This window comes from Muscardinus avellanarius (assembly GCF_963383645.1).
Source record: "Muscardinus avellanarius genome assembly, chromosome: 18".
NCBI lineage: Eukaryota > Metazoa > Chordata > Mammalia > Rodentia > Gliridae > Muscardinus > Muscardinus avellanarius.
The window spans coordinates 47,372,122-47,388,182 of NC_137804.1; the positions used below are offsets into that span (position 1 = coordinate 47,372,122).

Sequence of the window (16,061 nt, forward strand, 5' to 3'; positions counted from 1 at the left end):
GGGCTCAAACCCTACTCCCAATATTTTCTACTTAGTTGAATTTATATAGTTTTCACCTTAGATTTTTAGACTTGAACACAGTGTGGTAAAGGTTTTTATTGAGACAATTGTTGGTCTCTACTCTGAATCACATGTCCAGGGTCCATGACCCCTGCTCACTCACATTCAGTTAGCACTCAAAGCTGTACTGAGAATTTGGTGGAATAAGACCATCATGCCACAGGGACTCCTGCTCACCCTGTCCTTTCCCTCAGGGCAGTGGACTGTTGCCAAGTCTAAACTTCTGGGATCTCAGCAATCAGGGCTGCTGTGGTCCTCAGAGCCCTGCTGGACCATGATGAAATCATGATGGGTGTTGAGAAGCCGAGGCACAAACATGTTTTTGCCAAGTGTTTTCATCAGGATGGAGGTGACAGGTGTAGAGCCCCGGGCAGTGGGTCCCCAAGCTCCTGGATGGGACAGCAGCAGAGCCATGAAATGACAGGGCACCACAGCTGCTGTAACCACAGCCAGAAGGTGCAGGTGTGAAATGCATGACTCTCTTTGTGCCCCCTTTCCTTCTCGCTGTGTCTCTGCTGAGAAGCCTGCTGCACAATTTATACAAGTCCAGGACATCTGGCAACAACGAGATGCCATTGTGTCCGCACAGACGACACCTGGATCCTGCTCCTCACCTGAGCAGATCAGACTGAAAGCAGCACTGTCCATATATAGGGGAGCTTGAGATGTCCTTCTCTCGGTCTCTCTTCTTCCTGATTCTGCATCTCTTGCACACGTCCTCATCCTCCAAGGAAGATGCTTTCACGATGTGTTGGAAATACTGGAGGCCTAATATCCAGAAAGAAGGAGACCTGGTGCTGGGGCTCTTTTCCCAACTTTACTATGCAACACAGGAGTCCTCCATGAACTGGTAATCTTCTTTAATAAAATCAAAGGGCAGGGAACCTGCTATATAAGTTCCACTCTCAACCAGTGCTATGCTTGGCCATGGCTGTGCCAATTTCTGTGTGTTTAATGTCTTCTTTTTTGGCACTTGGGATTGGATCCAGGGGCATTCTTCCTCTGAGCTACACCCCAGTTCTATTTTTAATTCTTTATTTAGAAACAGGGTCTCACAGTGTTGCAGAGGGCCTCCTTAAGAAACCAGGGCTGTCTGCAAGCCACGATCCTCCTGTCTTAGCCTCCCCCAAACTGCAATTACAAGCTTTTCCTCCATGCTGGGTTACTGCTAATAGTGCTGGGGTGTTTTTTTTACAAGTAGAAAGCCCCTAGGCTCAATCTCCAGTGCCACAGGAAAAATAAAATGTTTGGAACACAAAGAGAAAATGTTGATACCTAGAAAAATTAATTGTAGGTCCTGAATAATGTGTTCATGATTGAAGAAAAACATTATGACTGGCTAGCTCTCTTAAGTGTCTGTGGATTAGATTATAGTTGCTCTGTACCACATGAGCTGCTCAGAATTCCTCTGGGAAACCTGAGAAAGGGTAAACTGTTCCCAAAGCTTTGGTCAGCAGGCAGGGCAGAGGCTGGCTAAGGATTCCTGAACACAGGGAGAACCAGCACTGCTTGTGGCTTGGTTCTGCTCTAAAAGGAAAAGGAGAAAAGGTTTGTCTGAGCTGGCTTCTTGGCTCATGGCTATCATCTCAGCATTTGGGAGACAGAGACAGAAAAATCACAGGTTCAATGCAGGTCTCAGAAACTTAGTGAAACTCTTGGTACTCTACCGAGACCTATTTTCAAGAAAAAACTATTATGTGGAGAGGGTGTGGCTCAACAGTAGAAAGCCTAGGTTCTGCTTGGGTTCAATCCTCAGCATCATAAAACAAGAGGGTTTATGAAGAATGGTGTGAGCCACATTCACTCATTTCCCTAACAACTTCCTGCTCCTGTTGTACTCATCAATGCACTTCAAATTTATAGAAACTTCAGCAAAGTGGTCCAGTTGATAGCAATAGCATCCAGCACATCTCCACCTCAGCCCACTCCATTTGTCTCACAAATTTCTCAATGTTAAGGACACAGTTTTCTTCTCAAAATCCAAGAGCCATTTCAAGATCATCCTGAGCCCTGGGAACCTTACTCACACAGGGTCCAAAGGCCAGGGCCACCTCTGCATTGCCTCCTGGATCTAGCCTGTCTGGTGGTGATGCTGGCTCAGGACACAGCCATGAACCTCCTGACCTCACCTTCTCTCTGATGCTGCTCCTCTGTCCAGGTGGCTTTGGAAGAAATACCAACACGTGCTGGCCTTTTACTTCACCATCAAGGAGATCAACAGGGACCCACACCTGCTCCCCAACCTGACCTTGGGGTTTCAGCTTTACAATGTCTACTCCAGTGAACACAGGACCCTTCGTGACACTCTGAGGTGGCTGTCGGGTGGTGACGTGATTCTCCCCAACTACGTGTGCAAGAGCAAGTACAGTCCTGTTGCCGCCATTGCTGGGACCTCGCCAACGTTTTCAGCTGAGATTGGAGCCGTGTTGCAGCTCTACAGAACCCCTCAGGTAAGTTGGCCAAGAATTTTGTAAAGAAATGTGCAGATTTCCCCTAGTGTTTGTTCCTAATGTGTGATCGAGACAAAGTGGAATTTGAGTGTTTATCACTCATGAGGCTTCAGGTGATTGGGTCTCAGTGAATTCCCAAACTCTTGAGACTATCATTAGTGTGAGGAGAAAGATGAAGAAGGAGCTCTGGCTATTAAGCATCTATGTGAGCAGGACATGAAGCTCACCTGTGATCCCAGTACTTGGGAGGCTGTGGGAGCAGGACCACAGATTGGAGACCAGGCTCAGCAAAATAATGAGACGCTAAGGCAACTCAGGGAGATTCTGTTTCCAAATGAAAAATGCTCCATTTTTGGGAATGTAGCTGAGAGGTAGAATGCCCTTGAGCTCAATCCCCAATGCAAATAAATAAATAAATAAATAAGTCTCAACAATGTATTTGTCTTCCACAAACTGGGAAGATTGACTCTCGACAGCTCAATCCTGTGAGCCTCCTAGGAACGTTCACAGCATAGGGATTGTCCACACAGGACTTGACAACTTCAGACACCTCCACCAGAGAATGTCAGGTGTGGTGAGAGCAGCCCCTGGGCATCTGTCTGGCATTTGGGGCAATAATATTGTCCATTCTGCCTCTAAGGATTCCAAGGAGAGCAGAGGCTCAGAGACATGTGTACTGGCGCTTGCACACAAACTCTGTCCAGCCTGCCTAACTCCCGTTCATCCAAGACTATCTCTTGAGAGCCCACCTAGTGACATTCCCCCTAATATATATGTGATTTGGAATTCACTGTTACAGAACCAGCCAGCTGTAGAAGTGAGATATAACTGGATGAGGTGGTTCTGGGCCTAGTCTTGGGAACTGTGTCTGTTCCTGGATCTCCCATCTCACTTGATGCTTTCCCCTGCCATGAGCTGTGATTTCTGTCCCTCTGCCATGTCTTATCACCAAAGTCTCTGACTTGGAGACATCTGATCATGGATAGAGGAATGGCAACTCCAGAACTTATAAATCTGTGAACCTAGCAGACCTTTCCTCATCTCAGCTGTGTTCATCAGGTACTTTGGTCAGAATGATGACAGAGGTGAGGAATCAGACATACCCACGTCACTGCTTCTTTGCAGGAAGCTCTGGAGACACTTCTAACACTCAGGATGGTGTCACTGCCAAATACAGGCAGTAGCTTAGCAGCATTGTGTTCAGGGAGAAGTAAGTTTGAGAAAACCAGAGAGTGTAAATGGAAGTAATCCTCTAGACGAACTCAGTCCTTGTGTTCATAAATGAAGTCCAGACTACCAGGAGGTCATTGTAGTAAGAAATCATTTTATAATTGGTGTGCACAGGCAGCATGGGTCGCTGGTGCTGACTCTGTTCCACAAGAGCAAAATACAACCTGCTACCTCAGCGCTGCACCCCATGCCATACCTCCTCATTCCCAGTCAGGAGGTTGAAGCAGTTGCAGATTTCGCCTTTCTATTTGTTTGCCTTTTTAAATTGTGGTACTGTGCACCAAACCAGGGGCATTCTCCTTCTAAGTAACACACCAACACATTTTATTTTAATTTTGATTCAGAGCCTAACTAAGTTGCAGAGGCTGACTGAGAACCTGCGATCCACTTTCTCAGTCAACCAAGTACAGGGATTATGATTGATTGTCAGTGTGTGTCCTCTTCACTTTTTAAAGGTAAGAACACTCAGATATACAGTGTTCTCTGTGCCCACAACGAACAAACAGATAGGGTCGATAGGTCTTCCCCTCCACTCGAAAGTATTTTATTCAGTTGAACTCTCTCTCTCTCTCTCTCTCTCTTCTGTCTCTCTCTCTCTCTTGCTCTCGCTTTCTCTCCTTCTACTTTTCCTTCTCCCTCTCCCTTTCCCTTTTTCTCTTTCTCTGATTTGAACCCGGGGAGATTCTATTCCAGGACAGAGAACCTCCACTTTTGTTATTTTTTTGGGGGGGGGGCACTAGAGACTGAACTCAGAAGCAGTCTACCTTCAAACTATACCCCCAAGTTTACTTTTTATTCTTTATTTTAAAACAAGGTCTCACTGAGTTGCAGAGGGCCTCCCTAACTAGTTGATGCTGTCTGAGTACCACGATCCTCCTGTCTCAGCCTCCCAAGTGTTGTAATTACAAATGTGTGCCACCAAATGTGTGCCACCACACCTGGCTCATTTTTTCTTTGAAACAGGGCCTTCCTAATTTGCTGATGCTGGTTCCAATGTGCAATCCCCCTGTCTGAGCCCCACAACCACAGAGGTCACTGATGTGTGCAACTTTGCCTGGCTGAATAGCCCTGTAATGGAAAGAATTGTCTAATTCCTTTCTCAGGAAAGACAACCCCAAGGCCCAAGAAACTCAGATGCCATACCTCCTCATTCCCATGCAGGAGGTTGAAGCAGTTACAGATTTTGCCCTTCCATTTGTTTGCCTTTTTAAATTGTGGTACTGTGCACCAAAACCAGGGGCATTCTCCTTCTAAGTAACACACCAAGACACATTATATTTTTATTTTGAATCAGAGCCTAACTAAGTTGCAGAGGCTGACTGAGAACCTGTGATCCTCCTTTCTCAGTCAACCAAGTACAGGGATAATGATTGTATGTCAGTGTGTGTCCTCTTCCCTTTTTACAGGTAAGAACACTCAGACATAGTGTTTTCTATGCCCACAATGAGCTAACACATAAGGTCTATAGGTCTTCCCCTCCACTCAAAAGTATTTAAAGTATTTTTTTTTATTCAGTTGAATTTCTCTCTCTCTCCTCTCTCTCTCTCTCTCTCTCTCTCTCTCTCTCTCTCTCTCTCTCTTTCTTTCTTTTCCTCTCCCTCTCCCTTTCTCTCTTTCTCTAATTTGTCTTGGGGAGATTCTATTCCAGGAAAGAGAAACTGCATTTTTTGTTATTTTTTTGGCATTGGAGATTGAACTAAGTAGCATTCTACCTACAAACTATACCCCCAAATTTATTTTTTATTCTTTGTTTAGAATCATGGTCTCACTGAGTTGCAGAGGGTTTCACTACATAGTTGAGGCTGTCTGAGAAATGTGATGCTCCTATCTCAGACTCCGAAGTGTTGCAATTACAAATGTGTGCCCCCAAACCTGGCTCATTTTTTTCTTTGAAACAGGGCCTTGACAATTTGCTGGTGCTGGTCTCCAATGTGCCATCCTCCTGTCTGAGCCTCACAACCAGAGGTCACTGATGTGTGTAACTTTGCTTGTCTGATTAGCCCTGTAATGTACAGATATCTAATTCCTTTCTCAGGCAGACAACCCCAAGGCCCAATAAACTCAGAATCAATCATATTTTGTTTGCTTGCTCAGGTCACGTATGGACGTTTTGATCCCATGCTAAGTGACAAAGACCAGTTCCCATCACTCTACCAGATGGCCCCGGAGGACAGCTCTCTGGTCCATGCAATGGTGTCATTACTGCTACATTTTGGCTGGACTTGGGTGGCGATCTTCATATCTGATGACTTGAAAGGAGAACAGTTCCTTCAGGCTCTGAATGTGGAAATGGTGAAGAAAGATATCTGTGTGGCCTTAACAGAAAGGCTCCCTGCCCTTAAGAAAGCATATACAACAAGTGTCCCCTCTGCCCTGAGGAGGCTCAGCATTCCACCTGCAAACGTGCATATACTCTACGGAGAAGCAGAGAGTCTCATCATAGTGGACCTCATGGCATCTTTCTTTCTCACCACAGGGAAGGTGTGGATCATGGCAGACAAGTGGGACATCACTGTGTTAGAGATGATGCATATACTCAATTCTTTCCATGGAAGCTTCTCATTTTCAGAACACAAGCGAGAAATCCCTGGCTTCCAAAACTTTCTGAAGACTGTCAACCCTTCTCAGTACCCAGATGATTTTATCTTCAGTAAATATTGGACTTCCCATTTTAACTGCTCACACACTGGGCCATCATGTGGGAAAATTTTTGAGTGTGGACCAAATACCTCCTTGGAGTCTTTGACAGGAGATATCGACATGATGACCTTATCTGACTCCAGTTATTTCCTCTATAATGGTGTGTATGCCGTGGCCCACGTCCTCCATGAGGTGCTTGTTGAGAGAATAGCACAGGGATCTACAGAGGATGCAGAGCATCCCAGGCCCCCTCCATGGCAGGTAAGGCTTCTCCATGAGCAGGCAAGGGCTGAGCACCTGCTGGTACCTGCGGAACCATAGTGAGGGGCATCATGACTGTGTTTTCATCTTAGATTAGCAGGATCCAGCAAGAAGGAACATAGGCACCTTCACACTGGCTCTAGGTGTAGTTGGAACTGTTACCCATGTGGGGAGAATTCTGCTCCTGGGAGCTTCCATCTCAGACTATTTAATTAGAAAACTGATCCAGGAAAGCATTTTCTATTGCAGGAAGAAATGCTTTCCAATATGTGAACACAACTTGTAAATAAGTGGGTGATTAAAATTGCTTTAATCTGTATGATTTTTAGAATGTATCTAATGTGGGGAGACATAGACTCAGTGCCATGTCTGATTCTGGGTACTTTGCATCGAGAAAGTAGACTCTACAAATTGAGGCTCAATTACTCTATATCACTATTACATATAAGTTATGAGTCTGGAAAATGAATTGTTCTTAAGCCTCCTCCTCTGCTTTCTCTTTCTCCTCCATCTTACCGTTCCATATAATTTTCGAAGACTGAACACCCCCAGCCTTTTAAATGTTTTTAAATGTCTCTCAATTTTTATATTAATTTTGAAACATGGTTTCAAAAGTTTTTGAGAGCCTCACTCAGAGGCTGAGGTGGGCATTGAACCTTAGATCCTCCTGTCTCAGCCTCCCAAATACTTGGTGACAGGAATGTGCCATTGCATCCAGTTTAGACATTATTATTTTTCTCAAACCTATAAAAGTAACTGGAATGTAGCTTTTGGCTCCACTTCTAAGTAGGAGACCATGGATGCTTCCTATCATCTCAGACTGCCCTCCAGATTTGAGATGGATGATTATCTATTTTAATCCTAACTGATCTGAATCTTTAGTCTGTGTATGAAATACATTTATCAACTCATTAACAATAATCAACACCACTATTCAGATTTCTGGAATATCTAAATAAGTTTACTTTGTATACAAAGGCAAATATGTAAAAAGAAATGTCAGAAAGTCTCATTTACCATCTAATTTCTATTTTTCCTATAATAATATTCAATGTGCCATTTGGTTTTTATGAGAAGTTGCTACTTAGAAAAGGAGGTCACTGTGTCCAGGTGGACTGCAAAGGTATGCCACCACACCCGGAATTCCTTCAGTTTTGATGAGGTGTGACATGCACACACCAGTCTTCCCTCCCCAGTATGCAGTTTCTAAAAAGCCCCACCACACTTGTGTCCTACTAAGTTCAAGGATTAGCTTCCAAGCTGCTCCATATAGGCTTTGCTGGTCAGGGTTGTGGCAGATCCTCTGCCAGTACCACCCTCTTGACACATCTTACAATCCCTGGACTCCAGGGCTCTACCTCTGTGCCCATGAGAGAGCTCTTCCTTCCCTAGAGGCCACGAGAGGTGACCATTGAAACATACTGACCAGTATCTTTCCCCAGAAGGAATTGAGCCTAGGGAGGTAGGAAGGACTGCCTAGGAATTAAGGGCTTCCCACCTTCCATTTGTATGTACACCTCATTGCCACATCAATGCCTCTCCTCCAGCTCCATCCACTCCTGAAGAAACTCCAGTTTACCAACAATGCGGGGCAGCTCATATCCTTAGACAAGAAAGGAAACCACGGGGCCACGTATGATATCCAGAACGCTGTGAATTTCCCTGGTGGTCTTGGGTTGCTGGTTAAAGTAGGGGAGTTTGCCTCTGGGAGTCCACTCCATCAAGGCTTGGTCATCAATGAAGAGATCATAGAGTGGCCTATTGGCTTCACACAGGTATGATTCTGTTTCCTTATTGAATAAACAAAGAGGATCATGAGTATAGTTGGGGCCAGGTGTGATGGAACATGTGTGCAATCCTAGTAACTTGGTATGTTGATACAGAAAGATTGCAGGTTCCAGGACAGCCTGAACAACATAGCAAAACTGTTCAAAGACAAAAGTAAAAGGAAACACAAACATAAAAATAAAATAGGGCTAGCTCAGTTGTAGACTTTCCCTGGCTTCAATCAGTAGCACCACAGTAAAAATGAATTGATAAATAAAAAATAAATAAACAAACAAGGTCTTGAAAAGCTCAGGGGTATAGCTCTTGCCTGGCTTGCTCAAGGCTCTGGGTTCAATCCCAATTGCTGCAAAAGTAGTTAAGTAAAAAGAGTCCTGAGGTGATGCCAATTGTGAATTCTTTATCTTAGCACCAAGTGGTGTGTCACACAATCTGAGGTTCTCTTTAGATTTGATGTAGAGATAGATATAGAGATAGATAGAAAAAGACTGAGAGAAAGAGAGAGAGAGAGAGAGAGAGAGAGAGAGAGAGAGAGAGAGAGAGAGAGAGAGAGAGAGAGAAAGAGAGAGAGGAAGTCCACAATCCCCATCAAAGATGCAACTCTATAATATTCTCAGGCATACAGGCTGAAAGATCACAGAGAATCTCATACAGAAAGGAGGTTACATAAGAAGAGAGAAGCCTGGGTGTGTGGCTGGTGATGTCTAAACCCAACATGATCCTGTGCCATGGTAACATTTGGTAATAACTTACAAGAGACAGCAGCTCATCATAGGAGCCTGAATCAGGTGTCCCTGTAGAATCCCATGGTGACCTTTGGTGTTACAAGGGATGACCTTCTATTTCAGATCAAAGTTCTTTCTTATGAGGAGAGAGATTCTGACTTACTGTTAGAGTAGATAATAACACAGCACACTCTAACCATCACCTGGTTTCCCTCAGATGCCTCAGTCTGTGTGCAGCCAGAGCTGTGGCCCAGGATTCAGGAGAATCCCCCAGGAAGGAAGACCAGTCTGCTGTTTTACCTGTGTTCTATGCCCAGGGGGACACATTTCCAATAAAACAGGTAAATTTCACAGCCACCCTACAGTAATCATCTCTGTCACATTTCTCAGGGATGGAGGTGCTGTATGGTATAAGAAGTTGGCCTCTGAGTTGAGCATGTACCAGGAAAGCTTTCCCATGATGGCTCTGGGTCAGTGTTATAAGCATGGCAGTCCTCTTGTCATGAAAAGACCCAGGGTTGTGGAAAGGGACTTGGTGAAATGACTGAGCCACAGGAGAAGCCACCAGGACCCACAGTGAGCTCAGTGTCCCTGGGAGCTTGGGTTCAGTATTCTCCAGCTCAGAGAAAGAATAGAGAAGCTCAGAGAAGGCTCCTCGGCTGCATCTTTGCCCCCAAGTGCTACCCCAAGCTCAGGGGTTGCTCTTGAACATCACGAGCATCCTGTCCTCACAGTAACATTGTAGTGGTAACCATGGACTTAGATGTGACAAAGAGGACAAATCAATAACTATTAACTGCTGATTTTCCCCCTCCAGATGCAGAGCAGTGTACCCAGTGCCCCCTGTATGAGTTCCCAAATACAGAGAAGAGTCTCTGTCTCCCAAAGTTGGTGGCATTCCTGGCTTATGAGGAGCCCTTGGGGATGGCTCTGGCCTGTGCTGCTCTGGGCTTCTCTGCGCTCACAGCTGGAGTTCTTGGGGTCTTTGTGAAGCACAGAGACTCTGCCATTGTCAAGGCCAACAACCGCACTCTCAGCTACGTCCTGCTCATCTCCCTTGCCTTCTGTTTCCTCTGCTCTTTGCTCTTCATTGGCCATCCCAACATGGCGACCTGCATCCTCCAGCAGATTACGTTTGGAGTTGGGTTCACTGTGGCTGTTTCCACTGTCTTGGCCAAAACGGTTACTGTGGTTCTGGCCTTCAAGGCCACTGGTCCTGGGAGAAGGATGAGGCAGCTCCTGGTGTCAGGGGCTCTTAATTTCATCATCCCCATCTGCTCCCTGATTCAAGTGATGCTGTGTGCGATCTGGCTGGGAACCTCTCCTCCCTTTATTGACACTGATGCACACTCTGAACATGGCCACATCTTCATTGTGTGCAACAAGGGCTCAGTCACTGCCTTCTACTGTGTTTTGGGATACCTGGGTGCCCTGGCCATGGGGAGCTTCACTGTGGCTTTCCTGGCCAGGAACCTGCCTGACACCTTCAACGAAGCCAAGTTCCTGACCTTCAGCACGCTGCTGTTCTGCAGTGTCTGGGTCACCTTCCTCCCTGTCTACCATAGCAGCAAGGGGAAGGCCATGGTGGCCGTGGAGGTCTTCTCCATCTTGGCCTCTAGTGCGGGGCTCCTCGGCTGCATCTTTGCCCCCAAGTGCTACATCATTCTCATAAGACCTGAGAAGAACTCTCTTAAAGGTCTGAAGGACAGAAGTTCTAGGAGAAATAAGATTTCTGAGGACTTTTCTCATAAATCTCCCTCTCTTTTTTAAATATCTAGCCTGGTTGTGAGTTTTGGTAATGTCTTCCTGTCTTCCTCCTCTTTCTAGATACTGAGGATTGAGCCCAGGGGCATTCTACCTCTGAGCTACATTCCAAGTTTTGTTTTTTGTTTTGAAACTGGTCTCTGTAAGTTGCTGAGAGCCTTGCTAAGTTGCTGAAGCTGTCATGGTACTCGTGATGCTCTGGTTGCAGCCTCCCAGGTACTGGGATGACAGGTGTTTGCCACCACATCTGGCTGCAGAGATTTTCTGGGATGATCACTAATTCCATAAAATTGCTCAGGTTTCCTTTGAATCTAACTGTAACATTAACTTTATCAACTTTTTTCTTTTGTGCTGCCTGCATATTCAGAAGTAGGACATCTTTCTCTAATGAATTATGTAATATGCATAAAACCTATTTGTTCCTTACCTAAATATTACTTAGACAGCCCACCATGATGGCACACACCTGTCTTCCCAGTACTTGGGAGGCTGAGATAGGATGATCACAAGTATCAGGTCAATCTCAGCAACTTAGTGAGGTGCTTTTTTCAAATGAAAAATAAAAAGGGTTGAATCACCCCTGGGCTCAACTCTTGGTCCCATCAGTTTTTATTTAGTTGAATTTTTATAGTTCTGACCTTAGATTTTTATTCATTTTTATTCACTGTGCTCTGAGTTTTCACTGAGACAATTATTTTGCATCCACACTGAATTCTGAGTCCTGGACCCGTGCCCCATGCGGCAGCTATGGTTTCGTGGAACAAGAGCATCATGCCATAGAAGCCATGGGAGGCTTTCATCATATCAGGATTTATTATGTCAGGAGGCGAGGGCCACGTTTGTGTGGGCAGAGTGGAGAGAGGAGGCATAGGAGAGGCCCGGGTGGCTCTGGCCTCTTTTTGTAAAGAGTCTGCCAAGGCCTCCTCCTTCATCTTATTCTGGGATCTGGGTACACTTCTTGCCAGACCTTTGGTTCTGGGATAAAATTGTGGGGTCCCAGGTAGCTGTGTCCTGAGAGGAGCACAGAGAAACCGAGAATTGATAAGTGAAAGTAGGCTCAGTTTGAAGTTTAAGTTGTTGCTTTGACAAAGCCAATTATCAATAAATGAGCATTAAATTATACATGTCATACAAGCAAGTCTAACAATTTAGGTCAAATAAGTGTGTTGGACAACACACAATTATATAAACTCAGAGCACTTTAATTAATTAGAAAAATAATATGATACAAATAAACACGGGGTGGAAAATAATGAATCAATTTCAGGAATTGAAGAGGAGATTCAAAAGTTCATAGAATGGTTTGGAGTTTTGGGGATCCTCAGCGAGGGACAAGAGCAGGACCCTACTGGTCGCTGGATGATAGTGGTGCACACAGGCGGGCTGCTGTGTTGTGAGCAAAGTGCCCATGCTGCTTGTAGGAAGGCAGGTCTCTTCCTAGGACTTCATGGGCACTGTACAGCATCTTGGCAGGTTCCTCCAGGCTCCTCCAACACCATGAGACTCCTGTCAAAGTCAGAAATATATTGATGATGTGCATCCATCAGAGGAGAGGAGACAGTTCCTAACCAGGGGTCTGTTATCAACTGCAGCACAGATATGCTGGTCTGAGTCCTGTGCTGACCATCCAGACAAGTTTCTGAAGTTATAAGCTGGCAGAAATAAACAAATTAAACTCATAGTTTCTCAAGTTGTTTGATCTATTTGCTGGCATGTGTAAAAAAGTTGTTTATGAGTTTCTGAAAATTCTTTTATATTCCATACTCGATACTTCTTTGGCCAGTATTAAAAAATTGCTATGGTATTGATTAAAAAAAGTTAACAGCAGGCAGAGTCTGGGCTCTGGGCAGGCACTCAGGCAAGGAGAGGCAGCAGCTGGGCCTGGTACACTGCAGAGCTGCCCTCCCCTTGGCCCTTTGTCCCAGTGATATCCATAGTAAGAATGTGGATGCAATTAAGCTTTAGCTTTAGAAATACATAGAAGAGATAAGTGCCTCTGTTTACCTCCTCTTTGGTGACCTGGCCTTTTTTTTTAAAAGCACCCAGAGTTGATGGGCAAATGATACAGCTGAGCTTATACCAAAAAGATGGATCATTAAACTTTGCACTTAGTAGGTACACTGCCCAGAGACAAGAGGCACCACCTGCCAAGGAATAAGTTACTACACATTACCTTATTAACACCTATCATAACTTCCCAATTAATAAAATAAACTAACCCTGTATTTAAAAGCTGGGGACAGAGAGGTGGGCAGCCTTCCATTTGGGGAAGGCTTTTCTTCTCTTCCCTTTCTATTTCCTACTGACTGTGTAATAAAAATCTGTTGCAGCTGCACTGACCTATTAGTTTTAATTTCCCAATTCAATTTATCTATTTGAATTGAGGAAAAGAGCCCACAGTGCCATTACAACCGTAACACCTTCATGTGTTTGCTCAGTGCCATGCATGTTGTGATGGGGGTGGTTATATATCTACTGGGCAGGGCTGGGAAGAGCCACAGAAGGCAGAGCCCACCACAAGGGGACAGGGGAGACTTTCCCAGGAAGAGAGCATCTCCCAGCCCACTGACCTGAGTCCACGCAGTCAGCATAGAAGTCCTTTTGTTTTAGATATTTAAGACGATATATGCATGAGGACTTAGTGCCAGGTTTATCAGGGAGACCAGGTCAGGGTAAAACACTGGACCTCTGCTGGAGGAGGAGAACATACAAGGAAAAGCTACATTCTGATTGTCCCTGGAATGATCAAGATTTCACAACCATTTCTTCTGTGTGGTATATAGGTTGTGTGACTGATGCTCCAGTGTGCTCTTTTTTAGGATACACAGGAGTATTAGGAATTAGTATTTTATGTTTGGGTCTCCAGTTCATTATAATTAAGTTATGCAATATGATAGATAAAAGTTTACTGAGGAACTTAATATTCTGCTGTGGGGTTGTTTATTAAAGGTAAGACATTTTTAGTTAAAAGTTCAGTCCAAAATTTCAGTTATATAAGGAGAAATGAGTCTAAGAAATGGGTTGTACATCCTAGTCACTACAGTTAAAAACAATAAAAACTCAAGCACAGTGTTGCATGCCTGTTATCCTGATCTTTGGGAGGCTAAGATTGGAGCATCACAGGTTTGAGGATAGCCTCAGCATCTTATCCCAGTCTTCCCTGAGACCCAATTTCAGAATAAAGATAAGGACTTCCTGGAAGATGGCAACCGAGAAAAGCAGCATTTATGAGTCCTGCTAAAACTCGATCTTTGTTGCCACAAAATCAGCGCTTTTCATAACCAGAAAACACCATCAGCAGAGAAATAAAAAATGTAAACACAAGGGACAGAAAAAAAAAGACTAGAAGAACAACTAGAGACCAGAAATCAAGCCTGCAATGCGGCAGCGGAGCCATGCCGGCACCATCTTCCCTCACAGCACCAGGCATAGAGAGGAAAGGTAAACAAGGTGCTGAAGTGAGCAGCTGCAGATCATTTGGGTGTAATTCAGCAGTTCTTTCAGTGCAATGAATGTCTAAAACTTCCAGTGGCCAAGCTCATCACACCTTTCAGGTTCTCAGAACAGAGCTCAAAACCAGGAAAGAAATACACCAGCCTCACAGCCAAGGGCATGGCAGCAGTGCCATATTGCCAGCAGCAACAGTGAGTTCACCATGCCCCACCACCACTCCAGAACTGCACGCACGATAACCATGAGTGTAATTGCAGCTTCTAAAGGAGAAATTCCTGTACTGCACTCCCGGGGACTTGAGTAGCTTTGATAATCTCCTTGGGTCGGATATTTTGCAGTCCAACCCAGTGAAGGAGTAGCAGTGGCAGAGATACCACACCCTAGTCACATCTCTCCATATGAAATCGCCCAGCCTGGTACCCCCATGGTCTCTCGCAGCCTCGATTAACCTCCTTGGTATGAGACTTTGAGATTTATATTTATATTTAAAAAAATAAATATTGTTAAACTATGTATTGAAGGTTGTCCATGAAGAGTGTTGGGAAAAAAAGAGACATCAGCACTAGATGAATATGGGGTAAAACACTGAGTATTTTATTCATGGCTTGTTACAGGTCTCAGTAACTTGCTGAGAGCTTGGCTAAGTGGCTGATGCTGGAACCTGTGATGCTCTGGTCTCAGCCTCCCAGGTACTGAGATGACAGGTGTGCGCCACCACTCCCAACTGCAGACAATTTCTGAGATGGTTACTGATTCCATCGTGATTATTAAGGTTGCCTTTGACTTTAACATAAATTTTATCTACTTTCTTCTCTTTTGCCACCTGCCAATTCAGACACAGGACACTTTTGTGTAATGATTATATATTAGGCATGATGCTAACTTTCTTAACTAAAAATTACTTAGAGAACTGAGCATGGTAGCAACACCTGACATCCCAGTACCTGGGAGGCTGAGACCAGAGGATTGCAGGTTTGAGGCCAGTCCAGCAACTTAGTGAAATGTTATTTCCAAGTAAAAACTAAAAAAGGCTGGGAGTGTGAAATGTCCCTGGGCTCAAACCCTACTCCCAATATTTTCTACTTAGTTGAATTTATATAGTTTTCACCTTAGATTTTTAGACTTGAACACAGTGTTGTAAAGGTTTTTATTGAGACAATCATCGGACTCTACTCTGAATCACATGTCCAGGGCCTGTGACCCCTCTTCACTCACATTCAGTTAGCACTCAAAGCTGCAGTGAGAATTTGGTGGAATAAGACCATTGTGCCACAGGGACTCTTGCTCACCATGTCCTGTCCCTCAGGGCAGTGGACTGTTGCCAAGTCTAAACTTCTGGGCTCTCAGCAACTCAGGGCTGCTGTGGTCCTCAGAGCCCTGCTGGACCATGATGAAATCATGGTGGGCATTGAGAAGCCGAGGCACAAACATGTTTTTGCAAAGTGTTTTCATCAGGATGGAGGAGACAGGTGCAAAGCCCCGGGCTGTGGGTCCCTGAGCTCCTGGATGGGACGGCAGCAGAGACATGAAATGGCAGGGCGCCAGAGCTGCTGGGACCTCAGCCAACACTGCTCAGGTCTCAGCTTCGTGACTCCCTTGGCACACCCTTTACTTCTCCCTGTGTCTTTGCTGGGAAGCCTGTCTGCACACTTTGCACAAGTTCAGGACATCTGACAACAGGGGGACGCCATTG

At 44.9% G+C, this 16,061-nt stretch overlaps 1 protein-coding gene across 1 annotated transcript; it reads left to right on the plus strand.

Annotated features, from left to right (window-relative positions):
- Positions 1–806: 806 nt before the first annotated feature.
- LOC308276731 (vomeronasal type-2 receptor 116-like) lies at positions 807–16,042 on the plus strand (the record flags this gene model as incomplete). Its single annotated transcript, XM_080715571.1, has 7 exons — positions 807–910; positions 2,219–2,510; positions 5,835–6,641; positions 8,189–8,416; positions 9,369–9,492; positions 9,969–10,847; positions 15,675–16,042. The coding sequence occupies 7 exons, from the start codon at positions 807–809 to the stop codon at positions 16,040–16,042; spliced, it is 2,802 nt and encodes a 933-aa protein (XP_080571697.1).
- Between the last annotated feature and the right edge of the window lie 19 nt (positions 16,043–16,061).